Source organism: Myotis daubentonii, chromosome 9 (assembly GCF_963259705.1).
Source record: "Myotis daubentonii chromosome 9, mMyoDau2.1, whole genome shotgun sequence".
Taxonomy (NCBI): Eukaryota; Metazoa; Chordata; class Mammalia; order Chiroptera; family Vespertilionidae; genus Myotis; species Myotis daubentonii.
Genome location: NC_081848.1, coordinates 79,782,803 through 79,807,016, shown reverse-complemented (window position 1 = coordinate 79,807,016; position 24,214 = coordinate 79,782,803). Strand labels below are relative to the sequence as shown.

The following is a 24,214-nucleotide window of genomic DNA, read 5'->3' as shown; positions in this document are numbered from 1 at the left end:
TAAAACTCATCACCTCTCCTGAAACAGCTGTGGATGGAGAATGACAAACCCACTCACAGAAAAGCCTGGTAACATGCCATTTACCAGGAGCTACCTGCCCCTTGACCTATAGTACCAAAACCCAAGGAGGGCTCCCACTGCCAACACCATCAGTAGGGGGCTATTTGGAAGAAAGTTTAGAAACTCAAACTATGAAATGTCCTCTACGACTGGGTTTTCCTCTGTGTCCACCTCCCTAACCCTGCTCCTAGGGTGCACCCTCTGCATTCTTCGCTGGAGAGAACTCCAGCACTCGTCCGCCCTTCTCCTCCCAGTCTCGCTCCCATTTCCCGTGGCTGCTTACCTGCCTGCACTGTGCTCTGTAAGGCATATAGTCACTCAACAGTACAATTTCTAACCACCTAGAGTCCCACATACTCACTGCCCCATGGTTCACTGCCATTCCTGCCTTTCCAGTCCTCAGCTTTGGGGAATGCCCTTTCTCCACTCTGTCCCTACCTCTGGGCATCATCTCTCGCTTGCTAGAAAATGTCACAATCCATGCCAAATGGTTGGTGACAACAGAGCTGTGTTTGCTGATGTTACCTGGTTCCTTGTGGCTGCCCTTTGGATTTTCCTGTGATTCCATTCCCCAAGTCTCTCCATTCTTCCACTGCCACTCCTCAGGCAGCAATGACATGTTTAGATCTCTTCTGCTTAAAAAACAACAGCAGCAAACCAACCAAACAAACAAAAAACCTTCCATGCTTCTGTTACCATCTCTAGATATTCCTTTTGCCACCAAACTTCTGAGGGAATATATTTACCTCTTCTACTTTCTTATCATCTCCGTCTTTAATCTCACAGTTTGGGATCTGCCTCTTAACTAACTGCTTTTGCAAGGGTCACCAACGACTGCCGGATTTTACCAGTGCCGGTGGATTTTGCCCATATTCTCTCAGTTCTTCTGGGGCGTCTGACTCTGTCAACCAGCAGCTTCCTTAAAACTCCCCTCTCTTGCCTTTCAGCACATTATTGTCTGGACACACTTTAAATCAAATTATGGAGAACTTTAATCTGTGCTCGGCACTGCGCTAAAATGCTGTAGGAATGCAAAGATGAATAGATTACAGAGCCTGCCTTCAAGATGCTCCCTGCTTTAAAGGGAGATGGACACACTTAACTATCCCTTGCTTTGCCCATTCTTCAAGAATGGTGTCAAATCCCACCTTCTTTATTTATGCAAAGCACTTACTGTGTGCAAGGCACTGGGAAGACACAGTGATCTCAGACAATCCTTGCCTCCCTTCTGGGGCTCACAGACTAGCAGAGTCCTCACCCAACTGGGAGCAATTGCTTCTTCCTTGATGTCCATAGTATTTTCCCTGTGTCTTTCTAAACTTAATCAAATTCTACCTTGGATTCTAGCATTTGTGATGAGGGAAGGAAGTAACAAGTTGTTTTGTTCAGCACACTAACTGATCACCATCTTTAGGCTGGAGCTTGAGCAGGGTGCTGGGATAGACATGGGGAAGACTCGGAATCTGTCCCCCAAAAGCTCACAGTACAGCAGTGTGGGACATCCCTCTCTCCCCCTGTATTCTGTACAGCCCTTTGCTGGGTGCCTTACATATAACAGCTGCTTCTCATTTTGCCCTGCGTGGAGACAGCCCAGATGCCCTCTCCTGTCTTGTTGGGCAGAAGGCAGGGCCGTGCCTGGGCAGATTTCCCCCCTGAAGAGCCCGGACCCTGCAGGGGGGCATGTTCCCTCCAAGCTGGGCCAGGTGACTCAGGGGCATTCAGCAGAGCCTGGCTTGCCCCACCCACACGCAAGTCCAATAGCTCTGGCCTCTCCCTTTCCAGTGGTTCATGTACTTGTGGGGACCGCCCAGTGCATACGACACGTGTATGCTTTTGTTCCTTGTTGATTCAGGTAAGCTGGTCTTCTCTTCCCAAATAGATCACAGGCTCTATAATGGCTTCTTTTATGTTTCCTATACCGAGTAGCACAGTGATAGGCAGGTAATGTCTTTAAAATATTTATCAACTGCCTGGCCAGTGTGGCTCAGTGGTTGAGCATCTACTTATGAACCAGGAGGTCACGGTTCGATTCCTGGTCAGGGCACATGCCTGAGTTGCAGGCTCAGTCCCCAGTGGGGCATGTGCAGGAGGCAGACAATTAATGATGAGCCAATTCTCTCATCATTGATATTTCTGTCCCTCTCGCCCTCTCCCTTCCTCTCTGCAAATATTTAAAAATATTTGTCAACTGATTGACATCACCATCACTTGTTACTTCCTTCGCTTAGGGTACTGTCTCCAGGAGACCCTTGTAAAATATCCATGTATTACTTGGGAGCAGTTAGCCCATTAATTTATCCAGCGGCTCTTCACTAGATTGTTGACACGCCATATGCCACAAGTAATCTGTTTTACTAATCGCTGCTGCTGTATTTAATATCCCACTTTACAGATGGGGAAACTGGAGAATAGAGAGCTTTAAATGATTTGTCCAAGGTCATTTAGCTCATAGGTTATGAAACTGGAATTTGAGCTTAAACCACCCTTTAACAGCATCTCTCCTATTAACTTGCAGTCCAGTACGAATTTTTCTCTTTCCCACTAATCTGTCTTACATTGGAAAGGAGTAGTCACAGCTGACGACTTGGCTGTGGTCTATCGCCCTCCCTAGCAGATGAAGGGCAATGAGAAAGCGAGGGTCACTGCTGGGGAGAAGGAGCCCAAAGGCAGCCACAGGTGGAGGTTCTGGGGAAACTGAGGACTGAATGCATGGGCTGACTACTTGGAAAGAGCATGAGAGGAACAGCTAAACTGTTTTCCAAAGAGACATACCTCTGAGACCATTAAAGTAACCCAGAGAGGTGAGGTGGACTGAGCAAAGGCGGGGAGAAGGAAGGTAAGTGACAGATAAGAAGGCTTTTGGGAGGACTAAAGGAATATGGCGTTGATGGGGAGAGCTGGAGTGAAGTCTGCTGTGTACACATCTTCCCCAACAGCATGGGAGAGCCTCTTCCCCAAGCTCTTTGCATCTCTGAGTTAACCTTTGGGCTCCCGAGCTCTCCTCGCAGCCACGGGAGGCAGGGGACACGGGGAGGACCAGGAGAACCAGTAATGAGAGCAGGGAGGGGGGGCAGTGCCAAGCAGAGATGCTTCTGGGGCAAGCATTTTATTTGTTAATACAAGAATAGAAAATTTGCAATAAATATAATCTAATAAATAACATCTCCAAATAAATAAATATTAATACAACAAACAGAGTCATGAGTGGTTGGGGCTGGGGTGCAGGGCCTGGGGGAGCTGCCCCATACACCCCGAAATGCTACTGCAATGTAAACTTTCAGGAAATCCTGTGGCTGTGGCTATGGTTGCCCTCCCCAGGCTGGGCAACCCACAGATACCCTGGAAAAGGGGGCAGAGAGGAGGCACCATGATGCTGGCAAGAAAATTCAAGACAAGGTCCTTTGGTTGCCACCCTGTGCCACAAGTGCCTTGGTGACCCCAGGGTCCAGTCTGTGCCTGCCCCTCTGCTTTCAGTATTACCTCCAACGCAGACCTCACCTCTTCCATTTTTAATAACATCTCTTCCTGTTTGGACTTGCCACTGTGCTTGTTTCCTGAATTGAATGTATGGAGTTAATTGGGGTAGGGGAGCAACACCCATCTAAGGAGAGTGAGGCAGCAAAGGGCTTCACCCCAGAAAGGCACATGCTGCGGTGGCCCCCTCCCTGCCCTACAGGCATGCTTCCTGCAAGTGCCGCTTAAGGGGCTGGTTGGGCACTGGCAAGTGGTTGGCAGGAAGCAGGAGGCTGTGAGAGCTTTACACCAACCCGAACCACTTCGGGCTCCCTTGAGCATTACTTCCTGTAGAAATGGGAGGGGGCCTATTGCACCTCTTCTCCAGACCTGCAGCACTTTGGGAAGTAGGGAGGGGATGGGTCTTATTGCATCATGCCCTCTTCCAAGTCTGGGAAGGGCCAGAGGCTCACAGCTTCTGTCTCCTGGCTCAACAAGTGTTGGCACACAGGTTTCTCCCTCCCAGAGTGGGAGCAGGGTTGGAAAGGGGAGGGGAAAGAGGAGGTGGTAAAGGTCAAAGATTAGAAGCCATGGGTCCCCAGGTGCAGGGTGACAGCAGCTGCTGGAGGTTGCATCTTCTTCTTGAGCCGGTTGAAGTCCTTAGCTGAGCGCCAAAGCCAGGTCTGCAGCTCCTTCAACAGCCAGAAGTCATCCATCTTTTGGAGGAAATCACTGTGGGCAGGGCCAGGGGCCCAGGTGGGCTCAGTCCCGGGCAGAGGCTGGGGCAGCGGGTAGCCCAGAGCTGCCATGACACCCGCAATGCTGCCCAGCAGGCCCTGGAGGCTGGTACAGAAGTGGGCCAGGCTTCGGCGCAGCTCAGCTGCAGCAGCCTGGCGGTTGAGGCCACGCAAGTGGCACAGAAGGTGGCTATAGGCCTCGTAGTTCTGGGTCAGCCGCAGTTTGTCATTTAGGCTTCGCCAAACTTCCAAGTTGACAGTGGCCCTGGGTAGAGTCTCTGCCCCCAGCCGAGGTGGGTTGAAGTCAGGCTCGTTGAAAGGGGGGCCCAGGTAGTTCAGCTGTGGAAAGGAGAGGGCGATGGGGAAGGAGGAGGGCAAAGCAGCCAGCTTGCCACCACCAGGAGATACCTGTCCCCAAAGGTCTATTTCCTGTGCCCCCCGACACTGGCCCCATCTCCATGCTAGATCTCTCTGTTCACAGGCCAACCCTAAGTTTCTCCATGGATGTCGTTTGCATGGAGATGACAGTTGACGCAATGAGGGTACTGAGCTCTCTATGGAGAGGTGTAGAGTGAGGAAAATTGAGCAGCAGATACTCAGGGAGGACTCGCAGATCGGCTGTGTGTGCAAGCCTCTGGGGAGGGCCCACCGGGAGGCAGGGCAGAAGAGGAAGAGGAGCGATGGGGACCCAGGAGGCCAGGCTGCAGAGGTAGAAGGTGGACCGAGAGTGCAGAGCCAAGAAGAGTTCAAGAAGGCAGCAGTGCTCAACAGTGTGGCTGTAAAACAGAGAGCAAGGAGAATGAGCCTTAGAAAATACTGTTGGGTTTGGCAAGAAGGAGGTGCCTGACAACCTTGGAGAGAACCGTTTCAGTGGCCTGGAAGCCAGATCGCAGGGGGTTAAAGCGTGAGTGGGTGGAGAGGAAGTGGAGGCAGAGGGTGTAGACCACTCCTTCGAAAAATTTGGCAGGGAACGCCAGGAGAGAAAAAGGGTCGGGAACTAGAGGGGGTAGCAGAGTCAAGCAAAGGTTTTCTGGACAGGAAAAGCAGGTCGAAAGGCAGAGGGGCCTGTGGGCATCAGAGCTCCATTTGCCCAGTCCCACCAGCTGAAGGGCTGAGGACAGAGGTACACACGAACCTCCAAGGAAGGGCTCAGCCCATGGAAGCAGGACTGCAGAAGGAAGAAACTGAGGCAGTCTCAAGAGCTGGGCTGGAGGAAGGGTATGGAAGTCAGTGTAGGGAAAAGGACAGCCTTGCCAACCCCCGGGGGAGAAGCCTGGGGCCCAGGGAAAGGGCTGAGGGAGACAGTTCAGCGGGGAGAGAAAGGGAGAAGAGAGGGGCGAGGCCTGGGATAGGCAAGGGCCCAGGGGGAGGTTCACACGCTGACAAGCACAGAGACAAACTAATTTCCTCGGTGTATCCTGGGGCTGGAGCCAGCTCCCCCGCCACCCTCCTCCCCTTTCTTTCCCTGGCTCCAGAGTAGGGTCTGGGATGTAGAGGAGGAACACGGGAAGAGGGGGCCAGTTCCCGTGGTCCTCGCTAACTATGACCCTCCTTCCTCCTCTCCTGGGCTCTCCAAACACCTCTGGACTGCCCCCAAATTCTTATGGCAGAACTTCAATCCACACCCTGAGCCCCCTGCCACTACTGGCCTGGGTTCCCTGCGGCCCCCTTCCCACAAGTCCCCCCTAGGAGGCCCATCTAGGATGGGAGAGGCAGACAGAAGGAAGGCCCATGGGTCCAGAGCAGCAGGGCCCCAGGTCTGGGGCAGAGGCGAGCTGGAACATAGGCATGGGAGGTGGGGCCCCTCCATCCCCACCCAGCCCCACCCTTGCAAGAGACACCACAACACGGTGTAAACAGAGGAGACTTCCCTGGCCCCCAGGGGGAGGCGGGCGGCTGGGCAGTCAGCCAGTGGGGCAATGGGCCAAGGCGGGTGCGAGGCCTGCCCACATGCCTAGTCCTGGGGCCAGGGATGGGGAGGAAGGGGCACCCTAGAGGGAAGGGCAAGAGACAGGCCAGACATGGAGACTGCTTGGAGCCAAAGGTCCCCTCTTCATCACCCCACATTCATCAGGACCCCTCTACCATTCTCTTCCCCCACCTCCTCTTCTCATTCTTTGCCCAATTCCCAGACCCCTAAAGCTGCCCCTAATACTCACATAGGTCCCAGCCAAGCTGCGGAGTTGGTGCTCCAGGTAGCGGGTGAGGTCATAGGTTTTCTGGATGGAGGGACCAGGCCCTGGGTCCCCTGTGCGATTGAGGGCTGGCACTGCAGGGAGGTGCCAGAGCACGGTGCACAGGCAAGCTAGCATCCCCCACGAGTCCCCTGTGGACAAGAAGCATGAGGGTGGGCCTGGCCTGGTAGAGATAGCAGCTGGCAGCCCCTCAGGTGTCTGTCCCCACCTTGGGCTGGGAGGGAGGAGTGGAACGCCAGATGGGAGGCAGGGGGGGATGGAGGAGGGGAGCATTCCTGGCCCCAGAGAGCGTTTGCTCGTTTGTGTGTGTGTGTGTGTGTGTGTGTGTGTGTGTGTGTAGGCATGTATGTTATACATTATACCAGTAGATACTGGAGAGTATGTTTGTGGGTCAGCTAACAGTCACTGTATGTGCCACCATGTAGGTATGTGTACAAGGAGGGCCAGGCCTAGGGACACGAATCAGTGTTCCCAAGTTCCAGGTGTACCTCAGCCTCCTCTCCCAGCCTCTAGTTCCACTGCAGCTCGCGGGGAGCCAAGGGGTTGGGGTGGGAAACAGCACATGTCAGAGCTGCCAGCTGAGAGCAGTCAGCCCTGGGAGAGGTGGAGGAGAAAGGCTGTCTCCTCCCTCCTCTGTCCCCCCACCCCACCCCCGAATTAACAAGTCACAGTCAAGCTATAGGAGGCAAGGTATAGGGTCAGACCACCAGGGTCAGGCAGGACACAGGGCTGGCTCATGCGGTCAGTGGTAGGGACATTCTAGGATATGATCCTTGGTGTGGAAATGCAGGATGGGGTTAACAGAGAGTTAACGTTCACCCTCAGGGAAGCGTGCTCCATTCTTATATAACAGCGGTTCTCAACCTGTGGGTCGCGACCTCTTTGGGGGTCGAATGACCCTTTCACAGGGGTCGCCTAAGACCATCAGAAAACACATATATAATTACATATTGTTTTTTTGATTAATCAGCATGCTTTAATTATGTTCAATTTGTAACGATGAAAATACATCCTGCATATCAGATATTTACATTGATTCATAACAGTAGCAAAATTACAGTTATGAATTAACAATGAAAATAATTTTATGGTTGGGGGTCACCACAACATGAGGAACTGTATTAAAGGGTCACGGCATTAGGCAGGTTGAGAACCACTGTTATATAGGGTTTTAGATGGGGAAAAGGTTAAGCTGCATGAGGCTTTCAATCAGCTTTCAATCAGTGGAGGGGGGCAGGGAGGGTGGAAGAAAGGGAGAGGAAGAGAGAGAATGATGTATTCAATGAATTGTGTCTGTCAGCTGATGGCGCTGGAGAGTCTGGACATCTGTGGATGCCAGAGGCCAGGGGTCAGTGCTGTGAGAACAGACATAGGTGGTTGGGAAACATGATTTTCCCAGCTTTTAGGTGAGGTTCAAGATCAAGAACACTTGGCCAGGATTCAGTGGGCATTGGGACTGGGTAAAGCAATTAAGGTTAGGATAAGGTAAGGCTATAATTGGCATTGGGCTAGGTTAGCTTTACGGACTGGGTTGCTTTGAAAGTTTCAGGTTAATTTATTGGGATTTGGCTGAGTGAGTGTGGTTGAGGTTTGAGTCCAGCTGGGGGATGTGGTTAGGTTTGGGCAGGCAGAGGGTTGGCTGGGACTACGGTTTGTGAATGTGTTGATTCAGATTTTCAGATAGGGTGATGCATGGCATGTCACTAAGAATATTGCTAGTGGATTTTGAGCTTGGATAGATGTGAGACCATGAGTAGTTTTTCCTTCTAATTTATATTCTATACTTTCACATTTTCTGCAATGATTTGTGTTGTTTTGATAAAAGTAAGTTGGATATGGGTTTAACAATTTGACTGTACTTAGAGTTAGGAGAGGTTTGAGTTAAGACTAGGTTAAGTTTACAGGTAGTCATAATACTGGGTCAGGGCTTTAGAGAGGGTAAAACTTGGAAGGGTTTAGGATTCAAATTGTATAGAATGTCTCTTACAGAGTGTAAGGATCAGGTGGGACTCCTGCAGTGTCCCCAACTGGTCAGTCCTTATATACACTGATTTCAGAGAGAAAGGGTTGAGAGAGAAATGAGGAAGAATCATCCATCGGCTGCCACCTGCATGCCCCACAGTGGGGATCAAGCCTGCAACCCCGGCACGCGCCCAAACTGGGAATTGAATCATGACTTCCTGGTTCAGAGGTCGACCATCACTGAGCCATGCCAACTGGTCAGTCTTGACTTTCAGATGTGTGACTGAGGCTGTACTGATGGAGCGTGGGAGGGAGGGTCCTGCTGGTCTCAGGAACCTGCCCTTTTGGTGAAGGGCTCTTGGGGTGTGTGTGCGCGCGCACACACTCACAGGCATGTGTTTTAGGACAGAGAGGAGGGTCAGGCACATAACTGCTTCCTGAAGAGACAGGCTCCCTTTTTGCTCTGCCCCCAGCTCCAGCCTGTGCACTCCCTCCTGAATGTTCCTTCCCTTACTCTTTCTTTCTATCTGAGCTCTTGCTGACTCTGAGGTCCTTTCTAGTCCCTGTTCTTCACATCCCAAGACAACTCCAGGCCCTTCTCCTCTGCATGAAGCCTTGGGCTACTCTTAGCCTGGCTGTCTGACTGAGTCACTCCCAAGATCCTGCTGGTACAAGGTGGGGTTAGTTTTGGAGGTAGAGACCTGCTGAGGTGGGCAGTGGCCCTTCCAGCCTTGAGGTAGCTTTCAAGATTGAGTCTGGCCTGGCTGGCAGTCAGTGGCAATGCTGAGGGTCCTGGCTGAAGCAGGAATTGGCAGCTGGGCTTGCCTCTTTATGCCACCCTGCTTTGGGCAGCCCTGCTAGACAAGAGTTCTGGGGCAGGGCTCTGCTTATCCCATTTGGGGGGAGCAGTCAGGAACGCAGCTATGGGACTTGTTTCCCCCCTCCTCTTCTGGGCCCTGTGGGACATCCCTGGGGAGCACTGGCTCCCTACACAGGGACAGTAGGGGGAGAGGGGGAGAAGCCTTTGGATAAACAAGAGCTAAGTCATCTGGGCAGAAAAACGGCTCATGAAATTAACCAGACAAGGCCGGTGTTTCCAGGAATATTTCAGTTCTGAGGTAACTGTCACTGCAGTGTGGGTGGGTGGGGGGTGCAAGGGAGAGAGCAGAAGGATCCAACTGACTGACCCATAGAGAGAAGCAGAAAGAGGGAAGGAGACTCAGAAACCCAGAGGGAAAAAGGGCTAGGAAAGGAGAAAGGGGACAGGACAGGGTTCTACCCTCTGTCATGACAGCTTCCACTCCGGGCAAAATGTTCCCATATCTCAGGCAGCAAAAGCATCTGGGGCAGAGACAACCTGTGGTTTAGTTGTAAGTAGCTTGCAGCTTGCCTGTGTCCCTAGGAGGGAGAGTGCAGTGGGCATCCTGGAGCCCTCATTGATCCTCCTCTCCAAGTTCATGGTGTGCAGGTGGACCTGGCCACTAAGGACTGTGTCCTGGGCCCCATCTCCCAGTCCTGGCACCCGACCAGCTCCCGCCCCAGCTCTGGCTCTGGCTGCTGCCCACTGATTGTTTACATCCCGTCTTCCCCTGTGTTTATAAATCCGGCTGAGCACGTGAGGAGCTAATGAGTGCAGCTCACGTTTCCTGCTGCAGCCCCCCTCACCCCCCCATCCTGGCCCCCGCCTGGGCCGGCCCCTAATTCCATCCAGATCCCTGGGCTCTGGGAACCGAGGCCCCCCTCATGAACACTCACAGGCACACCTCGGACTGCAAGCGCATGGCCACCCTGACACGCTGCACAGACAGGCACACCTGTGTGTGCATGTGTTTGGCCAGCTGCCCCTCAGTCTGTAGCCTGTATCCCCCGGGCTGACCTCACTCCACTCACTAAGGGTGTGGGGCTCGGCAGTACAGATGTGCCAGGATGGTCAGGGTGAGCAGGACAAGTCAGCCGGGAGACTGCTCCTGGAACTGGTGGCTAAGAGCTATCAGCGGAATGCATAGGAGCCCGAGTGTAGGGCTGTGTGGGAGCCAGAAGGAAAAGCCCTGCCCTCAGGCCAGATCAGGAAAGCATCCTGGTGACTTTGAAGGGGTCTGTTGAGGGGAATTGGGGGAATGAAGCAGGTTAGGGGGTGGTGCCCACTGTGGTATGAGATCCAGGCATTGAGACTAAGAACGGGTTCCTGGGGGAGCTTCCCAACCTGCCTTCCCAGGGAAAGGCCCACAGTCACAGCGGGACTTTCCTGTCCTCTGGGCTGCCTGGCCTGCCCTCCCCTCCATCTTCTCCTTGGTTCCTGTCCCCCAGGCTGCTGAGAGGTGGCTTAGTGAGTGAGTACACATGAGTCCCCAGAAGTCAGGAGACCTCGCTTTGCCAGCAGCCCATCAGGTCATGGGGCTGTAGTGAGGGCTTGCACCGTGCATGCTCAAGTTCCTCAGCAGAACCACGGGGGCTCTGTCTCTGCTGTCCTCCTCAACAGCCCCCCCCCCTTCTCTTCCACCTAAATGACAAGAAACTGAGGCCTGGGAAAGCAGCAGCCAGGCAGGCCAGCTGCCTTGCCTTGTGAAGTCCATGTGCACACAGGAGTTGGGCTTTCTTTGGAGTGAGAGGGTTCTGGATGGTGCTGCAAAAGGACCCTGGGGGTGCTCAGAGAGAGCTGAGGCCAGGGAAGCTGGGCCACCGGCTATAGCGAGGCAGGGGAAGAAGTTAGGAAATAGTAGGGGTAAGTGTGTGGGTGAGTTTCAAAGGGTGTTGTTATCCGAAAGGCCTGGGAGGGGCTCTGAGGGACCGGGCAGGAGCCCCGGTGTGAACAAGCAGGTGGGACTGTGGGGAGGAATGTGAAGTGTCACTAGCGGCCGAGCGGGCGTGGCAGGGCGGTGTGCACAGTGTGACTGGGCAGGAGTGCGGGCTCTGCGAGGGGAGAGGGAGGGGGGGACTTCGGGGGCAGCTGGGTGACAGTCGCTGCCATCACTGCCTGGTGCCCGTTCCCTGGTTGAGCTCGTGGCTCCGGCGCAGTGAGTGCCTGAGCCAGCGGTGGAAGCAGGTCTGGTCCGTCAGGGGATGTGCCTCGGTGACCCACGGAAGGGCATTGTGTGTGGGAGCCCTGAGAGACGGGGGTGTCCGTCCGGGTTAGAGAGCGCCTGACAGGAGTGTGTCCAGCGCCCCCGCCCACAGCCTCTCTAAAGGGCTCGGCTTGCTCTGGCCGCGGCGACCGCCTGCTGCCCTCGGCTCCGGGCAGCCCCCTCCGACCCCTGCGGGAGGGTCAGGCCGGGCGCAGGGGAAAGCTGGGACGGGCCCTCCGGGACTGGAGGTCTCTGGGGAGGACTTCTGGACAGCAGACAAGGAAGGTGGGAGGGCAGAGGTCAGGGGGACGCTGCGAGGCTCCGGGGACGCGGGGTTCCCTGGGGGCCTCGGCGCGGGAACTGTGCGGCGGCGGCCGCTCCTGGCCCTCCCCCCTCGGCGGTGACCCCTCGCTCCGGGCCCTCTCCCGGCGGCGGCGGCGGCGGCGGCGCCTTCCCCTTGTGTGGCCCCGGCGCCCCCGGCCCCGCCCCCGGCCCGCTCCCGCCCGGGTGCTCCCTTCCCGTCGGCGGGGGCGGGGGCGGGTCCGGGGCTCCGTGCTCCGCCGGGCCGCTGCCCCTTCCCGCGCGTCAACTCCCCGATCCGCCCGCCCGCCCTCCCGCGGGCCGCCAGCGCCCAGCGGCCGCTCCCGCCGCTCTCCGGAGGGTGACGGACTTTTTCCTGCCCGGTCCGGCCGGGCTGCGCCCGCCCCCCCTGCACTAATCACTCCCAGGCCGAGGCGGGCGGTGCGAGGGCTCGCTGCCGCCACCCCCACCGCCGGCCCCTACCTGCCGCCGGCTCCTCGGCCGCGGGCAGCATGGTGGGCTCCGGCCGCGCGGCGCGCAGCTAGGAAGCCGCGAGTCCGGCCCGCGGCCCGGCCCGGCCGGGCTCCGCTCTCCGCCTCTTCTCCCCTCTCGCCCGCCCTCCTTCCCGCCCTCTCCTCCGCCGGGCCGGGGAGGGAGAGCGGCACGGCCCGAGGTGTCGGCCTCCCTCGCCTCCCGCTGGCCCGGCCCCGGGCTCCCCTCTGTCTCCCTCCTCTCCCTCCCTCTTCCTCTCCGGCCCCCACCACCCCGCGCGCCGCGTCTCCCTCCCGCAGCCCCGCTCCCGCCTCGGACTCGCTCTCCCCGACTTTTGCGCGGGGCTCGTCCGTCGGGATTGGCGGGACCCCGCCTCGCTGGGGCTCCAGGTGGCCGCCCCCCCAGGGCTGCGGGTCTCCGGGACGCCCCGCCGCGCTCCCGGCCACCTCCTGGCCCCGCGGAGCGGACTCCAGGAATGCCGCGTCCCGCCGGGCCGCTCTCGAGGGCGCCCAGCCTTGCCTCCACCGGCCCGAGCCCTGCTGGCGGGGGCAGGTCCTGGCTCCCGGCTCCGGGCTCCCGGGGGAAGGATGGAACCGGATCTCGAGGCTCTGAGCGGAGGCGGGGGCCGGGGCCTCGGACGCCTGGCTCCTACCTGCTCGGAGGTCCATGGGGCTGGGGGCCGGGCCGGCCGGGCGAGGCTCCTCTCCCGGAGGCTGGCGGAGTGGGAGGGCGAGCCGCGGCTCCAGCGAAGCTTTAATAATCCCATCCGCCAGGCCCACTCGCAGGTTTTTTTCGCTCGGTTTCGGATTTTTTTTTTTTTTCAGTGTGGGACATTCTGCAAACTTTTTTTTTTCTGACGTGTAAAGCTGTAACCACAAATTGTAGCGGCCCTCCCTGGGGTGGGGGGAGGAGGGGGGAGGAGGGAAGGGAGGGCTTCTGGGGCTCCTCTCCCTCCCACGACACCGAGGGGGGGTGAGGTGAGGCGAGGCTGCGGTGGTACCACCCTGGGCCTCCTGGGGGAGGGGGCGGGAAGGGCATCAGCCGGTGTGCAAACTCTGAGAGCTCAGGCAGGGAGCCGCCCGCTCCTTTTCCTCTCCCTCCGAGTCTGCCCGGGGCGCCGCTCCCTGTCCGCGTGGGTCCCTGGGTCCCGCGCTCACCCTACCTCTGCCTTCTCATGTGTAAGCTCACCGCCCCCGCCCCCCCCCCCCCCACACACACAGTAAATGCAATGACACATTCTCCCAAATGCCAGCGAGCTGGCCTCCAAGCAAGTGATGGTGTTTTTCCTGCTGCCCTTTGTCTGGGCTGACCGCCCCCCTTGCCTATTGTCCCGCCGCCTGTCCCATTTCCAAAAGCTGGGGCTAAGCGAGGCGCTGGCCGGGGCAGGTGACTAACCGGTTCACAATGCCCCCTGCGGGGGTGGGAGAGGGCACCACAGGCCCACGTGGCGAGTGCTTTCCCCTCAAGATCACAGGGTTCTTCATTCTTCCCAGCGGCCAGGAGAGTACACATGGGTGGGGGGTTTGTAATTCATTAATCAACACCAGGGCATCATGGGTGACTCAGCGAGAATGTTCTAATTCAAGGCAATGGACGACCCCATTTGTGAAATGCTTCCCCATGAAGACATTGGGGTTTGGGGTTGTTGGTTTTCCGGTGGTGGGGTAGGGGCGATTTGGTTGTGGAGTGCTCTTTCTCCTTCCTTCCCTCAGGCCTGGGTTGGGCTTGCTGGGTAGGATACCCTGGGGACCCATAAGCCTAGACCCTCCCTGGAGGGTCTTCCTCGCTCTACACAGGTCTGCTAGGAAGCGGGCAGAGAAAACAGCTCTCATCTGGGATCGTGCAGGAATCTCCACTTCATGACTTTTCTTGGGGGACAGTTATTTGATCTCCATGGCTGGAGAGCTCTAGAACCAGACCAGCAATAAAATCATTTAGTAATTTGTTGCTTTTGTTGTTGTTTATTTGTTGTTTCAAAGGGATAAAGGCCAGACCTGGACGGTGACTCCTCTCTCTGAAACAGCGTCAGAGCCCACGCTCCCCACTCCTTTCCTGGTGCCCCCAGAGAAAGGCGGATGCTCTGCCAGCCCTGCCACAGCCCCTCCAGCCTGTAGGTCAGAGCAGGCGGTATGTCATGACCAGCACTGGGTTCCCAGGGCAGCTCTTCCCTGTCTGCACTTGGAGAACTGGGGTGGGGGGGTGGGGGGGTGGGGAAGAAGTTTGTTTTCAATTACCTCACTGGAGTGGGACAGACTTTGTTGTTGAGTTTTTCCCCTCTTCTTTCTTTTTCTTTTTTTCCTAAACAAGAAAAAGAACTGGGAAAGGGGAGCTAGCCTGGAGTTGGGGGCAGGGGACTTTCTAGGGGATCAGCAGCAGCTCTGATGGGCTCTAGGGCATCTGCCTTAGAGGGGCCCTTTGGAAAAGTGCTCAGGGCCTCCCTCTTCCCCCACAACCCCCCCACCCCCAGCCTGAACGCTGAAGTTTCAATGACATTCTTGGCCAGCGAGCCCAACGATCTTTGATGCCCATGCCAAGGTCAAGAAGGCAGATGCCCAGTGGGTGACTGGCACTGAGGCCAGCCAGGAGGTCCCCTAGCAGCCACCCTGTCGGAGGGAGGGAGCCATGGAGGGGAGGGGAGAGGGAGAGGGAACTGCTCAAGTCCTTCTCCCTGGTTTGCAGCCGGCTCCTTGTGGAGTGTCTGCGCAGACAATGTGGTTTGGATTTGGCTGAGCCCCCTCAGCACCTTATAAAGCACCTTGCTGAGTCAGGGAGAAAGCAGCCCCACCGAGGGAGAGGAGGGGGGCCAGGAGAAAAAGGGGGAGAGGGGAGCTGAGGAGGAGGGTGGGGGCTGAGGGAAGAGGAGGGGGAGAAGGGAAGGGACAGAACAGGAAAGAGGAGACACAAAGGCAAATAAATGGGTGGGAGTGGGAAGGAGGGAGGAGCAGGAGTCAAGGAGGAAGAGGAACAGACTCTGTAGTTGAGGGGGAGCTTACCATGTTGCCTCCCCCCCCCCCCCGCAAATATTCACCTCAAGAGTCTAGAAAGCATTGGTTCAAAGGAACCAAGGGCTGCAGCTCTCAAATGAGGACCAGGCCAGGTGGGTGCAGGAACGATTGGCTTTACACACAGCCCCTGGGCTTGATACTGTGACCCCACAAGCTGAGGAAGTCCCGTCTGCCTCTGCCTCTTGTCTGGACTTGTATCCCTGCCCTCTCCCCTCTCTGTGGTGCGGGGGGGAGGATGGAGGAATGGGGGGCAAGCCTCTCCCCTCCCCCTCTTCTCTACTGCCAAAGGGAAAATCAGCTCCATCTCCACGCTGCCTGTGCCCCTCTGCCATGCCTGGGCAAAGGCAGCAGGCTAGGAGCTGCCAGTGGGTGGGGTGGGGGCTGGAATAAAGACTAGGCCTTTATTCTACCAAATCCCAAATGGGAGTGGGCCATTGGGTCTCAAAGGAAGGAAGGAGAGGCAGAGTAGGAATGGCACCTCCAGGGCTTCTGTGGGTGGCAGGGCACAGGTGGCTGCCCTCTGATTTCTAGCTGGAACCTCCGGAAGGTTCCTGCTCCCCTGTGGCTCTTCCTGTTCATTGCTGCTGGGGGCAGGGCAGAGGTTAGAGGAGACACCCTCACACACACACCTGAGTTCCAGATCCTTGGTGTGTTGTGCAGGCATTTCCTGAGCCCTTGCTGGGTTCTAGGTCCTAGAAAAGACGAGGGAGGAGGAAAGCCCACCCCTGCCTTTAAGAATATCACAGTCCTGTGACAAGAGACCCATTAACCCTGGAGATCAGAGGATGGTGAGGGGAGGAGAGCTCCGGGAGGAGGGAGAGCTTCAGGGTAGAAATGTGACTGGAGGGCAGGAGGAGCAGTGGCAGCCACAGGCGGGGGCCTGAGGTACCCTGGGCAGAGGTCCCAGGCTCCTTGCAGAGGCAGAGGGCCAGGCTGGGAGTCACAATCCGGGCTTCCAATTGGTCAGTGTGGCCTGGGACAAGCCCATCACCTCTGTGGAAAGGGATAGGACCGCCTTCCACCAACAGGATGGTGGGAGTATCAGTGAGCCGAGGGGGCAGACACTGCTCTGCTGCCTCTCTGGCCTTCCAGACTCCAAGCCTTACCATTCACAGTGGGGTAGCAGATAAGGCCCCAAGGGGTGTGGCTGGGCCGGGGGCAGGGCTGGCGCCAGGTGATGACTGAGCTGCCCTCCACAGTGATGGGGGTGAGTCGGTGTTGGCATACGGATGAGCTAGATTCCCACTCCCCCTCCCACCTCCCCCAGAACTGGTATCCCCAGGGAAGACCCTCCAGATGCCCCAACACCATGTCCCAGGCGGCTGAAGGACTGGCACTGGGGGGCGCTGGCCTCTGAGTGTCCTGGATCCCTAAACCAGGAAGGCTTCTGGTCGGATGCCCTTCTGATGGGTGAGCAGGGGTATGGTGGTAGAGAAGCCCACTGAGGTAAGGATATCCACTAATTCATTCATTTGTTCACTAAACATTCCCTGAGTGCCTACTCCATGCCAAGTGCCAGGGACACAGAGAGGAACCCTAAGAGGCTGTGGGGTGGAGGGGTGGAGACTGACCTGTGTGCTTGTAGGGGTGGGGGGGGAGAGAGAGAGAGAGAGAGAGAGAGAGAGAGAGAGAGAGAGAAATTGATTTATGTAAGAGCGATACATTGGCCCTAGCCAGTGTGGCTCAGTGGATAGAGTGTCAGCCCAGGGACTGAAGGGTCCCAGTTTAATTCCAGTCAAGGGCATGTACCTCAGTTGCAGACAATCCCTGGGCAGGAGGCAGCCAATCAGTGTTTCTCTGTCTCTTTCCCTCCCTTCCACTCTTTCTAAAAATCAATGGAAAAAATATCCTGGGGCCGGAACCGGTGTGGCTCAGTGGATGGAGCATCGGCCTGCGGACGGAAGGGTCCCAGGTTCGATTCCGGTCAGGGGCATGTGCCTGGGTTGCGGGCCCATCCCCAGTAGGAGGTGTGCAGGAGGCAGCTGATCGATGTTTCTCTCTCATCGATGTTTCTAACTCTCTATCTCTCTCCCTTCCTCTCTGTAAAAAATCAATAAAATATATTTAAAAAAAAAAAAAGAAAGAAAAAATATCCTTGGATGAGGATTAAATAAATAAACCATGAATGCAAAAATAGAGCACTTGTTTCTACAAAAATAAACAAATTTGTTTTAAGAGAGAGAGAGAGACATATTGATCAGTTGCACCCTGATTGGAGATTGAACCCACAACCTAGCTATGTACCCTGATCAGGAATCAAACCCGCAACCTTCCGGTGCACAGGACAACACTCCAACCAACTGAGCCACAGTGGATGGCCAGGGTGATCTCATTCTTACAATAACCCTGTAAAATTGGAACTGTTATTTCCCCATTTTATGTGTGAGGAGACTGAGGCTTGGTAAGATGAGGTCACCTGTCTAAGGTCATGCAAGTAGTAGAACCAGGACGGGAGCCCAGAGCTTCGGCGCCATGTCCCTTTAACTATCCCTCACAGAGTCAACCTGGGAGGGGACTCTGGAAAGGAGAGGCTGGGTGCTGAGCAGCTCCAGAAACAGCAGGACTCGCCAGTGCCCTGGCCATGAGGGAGCTCACCTGGGTGCTGAGTCTCTTCAGGACACTAAGTCGTTCCCAGGGACAGTCCCCATTCCCCTGCCCACTACCCACTACTGACAAGAATTGACTGTGATGCTAGGCTGTCACCCACATCACCTCCTGGGACAGGGAGTGGCACTATGCCCTCAGCTAGAATTGTAGATTCTAGGGGCAGTAAGCTTGAATTAGGACTGAGCACTGAACTGGGAGTTAGAGGACCACCCACCTGCAGAACCAGGACCAGGATGTCCCTGTGCTTCCTGAGGGCCAGACTATATGGCCTGCAAAGGGAGGGGTTAGGTAGCCTGAGAAGCCCCTTCTGGGCTACTAACTAGGGCCAGACAAGGCCCCCAGGGATCCATCCCCGGAAAGAGCTCCTCTTCACCACCACGTCACACTCCAGCGTGAATGTGCAGGCCTGGAGGCCACTGAGGGCAGATGGTGAGAGAAGGCAGCAGGGGTGGGCACTTTCCCTTTCCTTCCAGCGGGCAAGAGCCCAGAGGGCCCTGTCTCACCCTGAGCTGGCCATGATGTCAGCGGAAACCCCTGGGCCTCCTCCCACTTCAGCAAGTGCCCTACCCTGCCCTGTGCCCCCACCCACACCTGGACCAGCTCAGGCCTCCCCGAGGACACCACACCCACTGCCTCCATGTGAAGCTAAGAGGAACCAGGCTCTGCTTCGGGCCACTCCCTGCCCTGCCTGGGCTCTACTCTCTGCAAGGATGTCTGGGTGACAGGTGTGCGAGATGGGCAGGGGCAGAAGGGATACCCCATGCTCAACTCCTCCCTTGCTTGTCAGAAACTACCCCCCCCCCCCGCCATTCTTCCAGGATGTTCCATTGCCCTGGCCAACCCATGCCTCGGGCTCAGTGACTCCGTCTCCCCTGGCAAAGGAGTGGGGTTACCTCTCCCTGGGCTGGAAGATCCTTATCCTGCCCTGCTGAGTCACTGCCGGCTCCTCCTGCTCTGTCCCCTCCCTCCTCATCAGCCACCTTCCTTCAAACTTCTCAGGATGTTCTCCAGAATGTCTGGGCTTCTCAGGGACCCTGGGGGTCAGAGGACAGACAGCACCTCCCTGGGCCATCCCAGGGAAGCAGTGATGGGAGTCCCACCCCCAGTGCCTGCATCCCAAGTGCCTGCACTGTTGGGAGAATGACACAGTTGCGGTGACCACTCCAGCTTTACTAGCTGTGTGACTTGGGGCAAATCACTTGATCCCTGCACACCTATTTTCTCCTGCATAACACAGGGGTGATGGTAATAGTACCTTCCTCAGAATAAGGGTCGATCCAGTTAATACGAGCCAATCTCTGGCACTTAGCACTCAATAATGTTAAATATTACTGTTCTCTGCCCCTCATGCCCTATCCTCCTGCTTCCACTAACGATGCCACTACCCCTTGCAAGCCCCTATGTCTGTGCCTTTTCTGTCCTTTTGATTCTGCCTTCCTGAACTGTCCCCATCACCTGGCTCTGACTCCCCACACAGGGCACAGACACTGAACTCTAGAGAGTTCTAGAGTTGGGCTGTTGCTCAACTCTCCTCCAATGATAAATGATTCCTGAGCATTTGAATTTGCACCCCAGCCAGCCTCCGGTAGGGGTCCGGTAGGGGTTCAATGTGTTAAAGGAGGGTGGAGTGGGAGGGGCAACAGCGAGGGCACAGTGAGCTGGGAAGGGTTGAGAGGAGCCAATTGATCCTGACTGTGCTGGGTGCCCGCCCCATTCTGAGCTTTCAGGTCATCTGTCTGCAAGATGTGGGTAGTTTGGGTCTCTGAGGAGCCCCCTCACCCCTACTGGCCCCCAAGGCACCTTTCTGAGGACCACAACTCGTCCTTCCCTGTGCATGTCAGTTTCAGCCTGCTACAAAATCTGTTAAATGAGACAGGTTCTCGAGAACTTAAGGTTTCTAAAGGGCTGTGGTGCACAGAAAGGTCAATGGACGGAGATGTGAGGAAAGACTTCCAGAGGGGCCGGGGAGAATCTGAGTGGCAGAAAGGGAAAAGCCACACCCGGCCTGGAACCTTGCGGGGCTGGGGAGGAGCTTTCAGAAGCTCCTGTATGTGCCCCATGGAACAGTTTGGAGCTACAGAGACCCAGGCCTGCCAGCCAGGGGCTCTGGGTCTCCTGGGACAGAGGGCAAGATGGCTCCAGCGCCACTCTGCTCTTAATTAGTGGCCTCCCTCCCGCCCCGCCCCCATTCCCTAGTCTCCCCCTTGCCCCGCACTGCAGTAAGCCCATCTCAGCCCCTCCCACCCTCAGGTGCCTACCTGGCTGGGGCACAGAGCTGGGCCCCACGGTGCTTGCCCGCCCTACAGGCAGAGCAGCCCGCCTCTGTTCTGGGAGCTGGGACTGGACGCGGTGTCTGTCTCCCCCTGCTGGTCCCTTTGGGGGACAACCCGGCCAGGACTCCCCAGAGCTGGAAGTGCAGTATCTCCCCAGACAGCATGTGTTGGGGGTTGAGGAAAGAACCCCGGGATTCAGACGGGGCTCCAGCCTGCCAGAACCCTGATGCTGCCAGCTGGGGTTCCTGTGGCCTGAAGCCTGCCTTGGACCGGGGCCCCTTGAGCTGCTCTTGGGGAGGCCAGGTCCCGCCCTGAGGCTTTCCCCACAGGCCAGCAGGCCCCCAACAGCTTCCTTCCCCTTCTAGCCATGAATGGAGCTGTCATCCACAGATTTATCTAAACCTTTTGTGAAGCTATTTATATTCCCAGCCGAGACCACATCTTGGGGTAATGAGTTCCATCGGCGTCCTCCCCTGCTGGGTGAAGCGCGCGGTCTTTGATTTGTCCTAAACTTACCTCACTTGTGCTCCAAGGGGGCCTGTAATTCCAGCGTGCCAGGTTTTGGTGAACAAGCCTATGCTTCCCCCTTCTCTGCTGTGGGTTTAGAAAATTCCCTCCCATCTCCCCTCCACCTCCTGCCCTGCAGACTGCAGAGACCTGGGCTTGTCTGCGCACCGTGCCTGGCAGTGTGGGCACAGCCACTGCCTCGGGTCAGCCTCTGGCAGCTCGGGAAGACAGAGGACTTACATTCCCCTCACGAGGCAGAAGGCATCGAGGGGCCAGCACATGGCCACAGCCACAGCCTCCCCCATACCCTTTCCCTGGGGCTGACCTCTGCCCCACCTGAGTCCTGCCAGTTCTTTCCAGTCCCTGGCCTCTGGGCCTTTTCCTTGCGATGTTTCCCTGGGGGTCTTCCCTCCCTGCTTCCTAGTGTGGATTCCTCCCTAATATGATTTATTTGGTTCTTGGTTCTGACCCTAGAATCCTGTGAGGGCACACGCAAGATGGAGGTAGTGGGACACAGCAATAATCATCACGGTCAGACTGACAGTGCGTGCTAAGAGCTGTATAAACACTAAGTTAATCCTCACAACAGCCCTTTCCTTCCCCCAAATTACAGATGAGTAAACTGAGGCTCAGAGAATATCGGCAACGTGTCTACTTGCACACAACCTAAAAGTGATGAACCCAGGATTCAGATCCAGGCAGGCTAGTGCCTAGAATCCCATTGTCCACCTCAATAGACAACCTGAGTCCAAATCTTGTAACCACTTTGAATGTTATGCTCTTCAGTCATTCAATATATGCTTACGCCGAGCTTGCCCCAACTGCTGAGAAATGCTGGGGAATGAGAGAGGCCTGAGCCTGCCTACAGGCACCTCTGGCACCTGGTGAACCACTTACAGGTGGGCAAGTAGTGCCCTGCTGGCAGCTCAGAGCTGCCTCGCCCCCTTGGTCATCCCAGCAGAACCACACGTTTGGACCACATCAGAGCCTTGGCACGGGCTGTCCCTTTAATCTGTCCTCTCTGGTGCGGGGATTTGTATCCTGTACTCTGTTCCCGAACTTAGAAATGTGTTTCTGAATTAAATGAATTACTGAGCTCTGGGGATTCCTGCGACTTCAAACCTAACCAGTTGGGTGAGAAGTAGTGGTTGAACTGAAATTTCCCGACAGATAATTATTTTTAAAGTTTGAAATGGGCCCTAGCCAGTTTGGTCAGTGGTTAGAGCACCGGCCCCAGGACTGAAGGGTCGAGGGGTTGATTCCTGGCACGTATCTCAGGTTGCAGGTTCCCTGGCCCCGGCAGGAGGCAGCCAATCGATACTTCTCTCTCACTTTGATGTTTCTCTCCCTCTCTCTCCCTTCCACACTCTCTAGCAATCAATGGAAAAAATATTCTCAGGTGAGGATTAAAAAAAAAAGAAGTCTGCAATGGTAACCACCTTCTTCTGTCCCCTTTCTGCGCCCCCCCCCCCCAACTCCCATATATGCACTTGTGGGAGGTCGCAGGTGGGTATGGTGAAGCCTAAGAATCTAGGGTTAGAAAGGGTCCTGAGAGCATCTCATCCAATCCCCTCATTTTTATCAAGGGGAAACAGGCCCAGAGAAGAGTCTTGCTTGAAGTTGTGAGTAGGACTGGAGGTCCCCCGGGCCTCCTGACTTCTGGCACAGACCCCAAATTGTCTTTGGGTCCCTATATTCACTGCCTGCCCTGTTAACACAAAGGGTTCTTGACAGTTCTAGGCTCTCATGTCCCCACTGTAAATCCTCCCTTCTGGACCTGAGAGGTTTTGTCGGCTGTGCCAGCTACAGCCTGGAGAGGCTGCTTGGCCCGATTGGAGAGCCCCCTTCTGGCCCCATTGCCTGGGGGAAGCAAGACAGCCAATTACAGCCCAGGCCGGTGTGGCTGTTGGTTGAGCCTCATCCCATGCACCAAAAGGTCACCAGTCAGGGCACAGATCCAGGTTGCAGGTTTGATCCCTGGTAAGGGTGCATACAGGAGGCAGCCAATCACTGTTTCTCTCACATTATTTTTTTTCTCTCTCCCTTCCTCTGAAAATCAATAAAAATATTTTTTTTTTTTTTAAAAAAAGGAGCCCTGGCTGGTATTCTCAGCGGTTAGAGAGTCAGCCCGAGCACAGAAGGGTTGCAGGTTTTATTCCCAGTCAAGGGCACCTACCTAGGTTGCAGGTTCAATCTCCAGCCGGGTCAGGACGCATGAGGGAGGCAACCAATGGATGTCCCTCTCTTACATCAATGTTTCTCTCTCCCCCTCCCTCCTTCCCTTCCACTCTCTCTAAAAATCAATGGAAAAAATATCCTCGGGTGAGGATTAACAAAAATAAAGACAGCCAATGACAGCTCCTCTCCAGAGCTACGGCCAGATGAGGGGCATAGGGAAGCCGGGGCACCGCAGTGAGCATCTCATGCCACCAACAGCCTCAGAGCCAGGGAGGGACTTACACAAAGTCACACAGCGAATCCGTGTTGGATCACAGACTAGAAATAGGTCTCCTGACTCCCGCTCTAGCCTCTTTTCTGTTGTCTGAGCCCTTCAGAAGGGCAGATTCCGACTTTTGACAGGCGCGCGCATGCGAGAGAGAGAGAGAGAGAGAGAGAGAGAGAGAGAGAGAGAGAGAGAGAGACCTAAAGAGTCTGTCTCCCTCTCCCCAGGGCCTTGCTCCAAAGCCCTCAGGCCATTAGACTCTACAGACGCAGGGGTCAGGGGCAGACAAGACTGCATAATCACAGCTTCCTTTCCTGGCCATCCAGAGAGCTTTGGTGTCCATCTCCTGTTCCGGTTGGGCTGCTCAGGTACTGGTGTGAGGCGGAGGTGAGGTGGAGAAGCCGTGAGGCTATGCTGACTTACACTGGGGTGAAGAGAGGGACATCCAGGAGGGGGACGGAAGGCAAGGAAGAGAATAGCTGTGCTGGGTTCTTTTGTTGTTCTGACAGAACAGGGTGGGGGGCAGCTCTTGTCCAGGGAAGGGTGGGGCTATGAGCCAGAGGCAGGTGAAGAGGCTGGGCAGGTTTGGGGTAGAGTGTGGATTCTATGAGAAACGTAGTGACTTGGAGGCAGCTCATCTTCATTTGGATCACACATTTACCCACTGAACACATGTACTACCCTCTACTGAGGGCCAGGCCTGTGTGAGGCACAGGGATACAGCAACAAACAAAACAGACATGGTCCCTGTGCTCAGGAGCTGACATACTAGTGGTGAAGACGCCCGCTGAATAAATGCACACACGTGTGGAATAATGTTGAGTTGTGCTAAGTGCTGTGACTAACCCAGAGCAAGAGCTTAGCTAGAGAGAGGGGGGACAAGGGGGAGGGGGGCAGAGGCCTATTGCTTGAAGCTGAGCCCCAGGAAAAGGAGCCAGCCGTGAGAAGGGAGCAGAGCATCCCCAGTGGTAGGAATGGCCTGTGCAGAGATCCCAAAATGGAAAAGGATGTGATGGCTCAGAGAACTGATGGGCTGCGCAGGAAGGCCAGAGACAGGTGAAGAGGCTGGGCCAGCTCCTGAGGTTTGGGGGGAGAAGTGTGGATTTTATGGGAAGTGT

General features: G+C 56.0%; 1 protein-coding gene across 4 annotated transcripts; it reads right to left on the bottom strand.

Annotated features, from left to right (window-relative positions):
• Positions 1 to 3,134: 3,134 nt before the first annotated feature.
• CLCF1 (cardiotrophin like cytokine factor 1) lies at positions 3,135 to 13,116 on the bottom strand. 4 transcript variants are annotated; one of them, XM_059709923.1, is made up of 3 exons: positions 12,914 to 13,104; positions 6,410 to 6,576; positions 3,135 to 4,589 (listed from the first exon to the last, which is right to left on the bottom strand). In XM_059709923.1, the coding sequence occupies exons 1-3, from the start codon at positions 12,927 to 12,929 to the stop codon at positions 4,095 to 4,097; spliced, it is 678 nt and encodes a 225-aa protein (XP_059565906.1). In that variant the 5' UTR covers positions 12,930 to 13,104; the 3' UTR covers positions 3,135 to 4,094. The 4 variants fall into 4 exon arrangements, with proteins under 4 accessions (XP_059565906.1, XP_059565905.1, XP_059565907.1 ...); XM_059709922.1 differs by lacking the exon at positions 12,914 to 13,104 and adding an exon at positions 12,253 to 12,415; XM_059709924.1 differs by lacking the exon at positions 6,410 to 6,576 and having other exon boundaries at positions 12,914 to 13,116.
• Between the last annotated feature and the right edge of the window lie 11,098 nt (positions 13,117 to 24,214).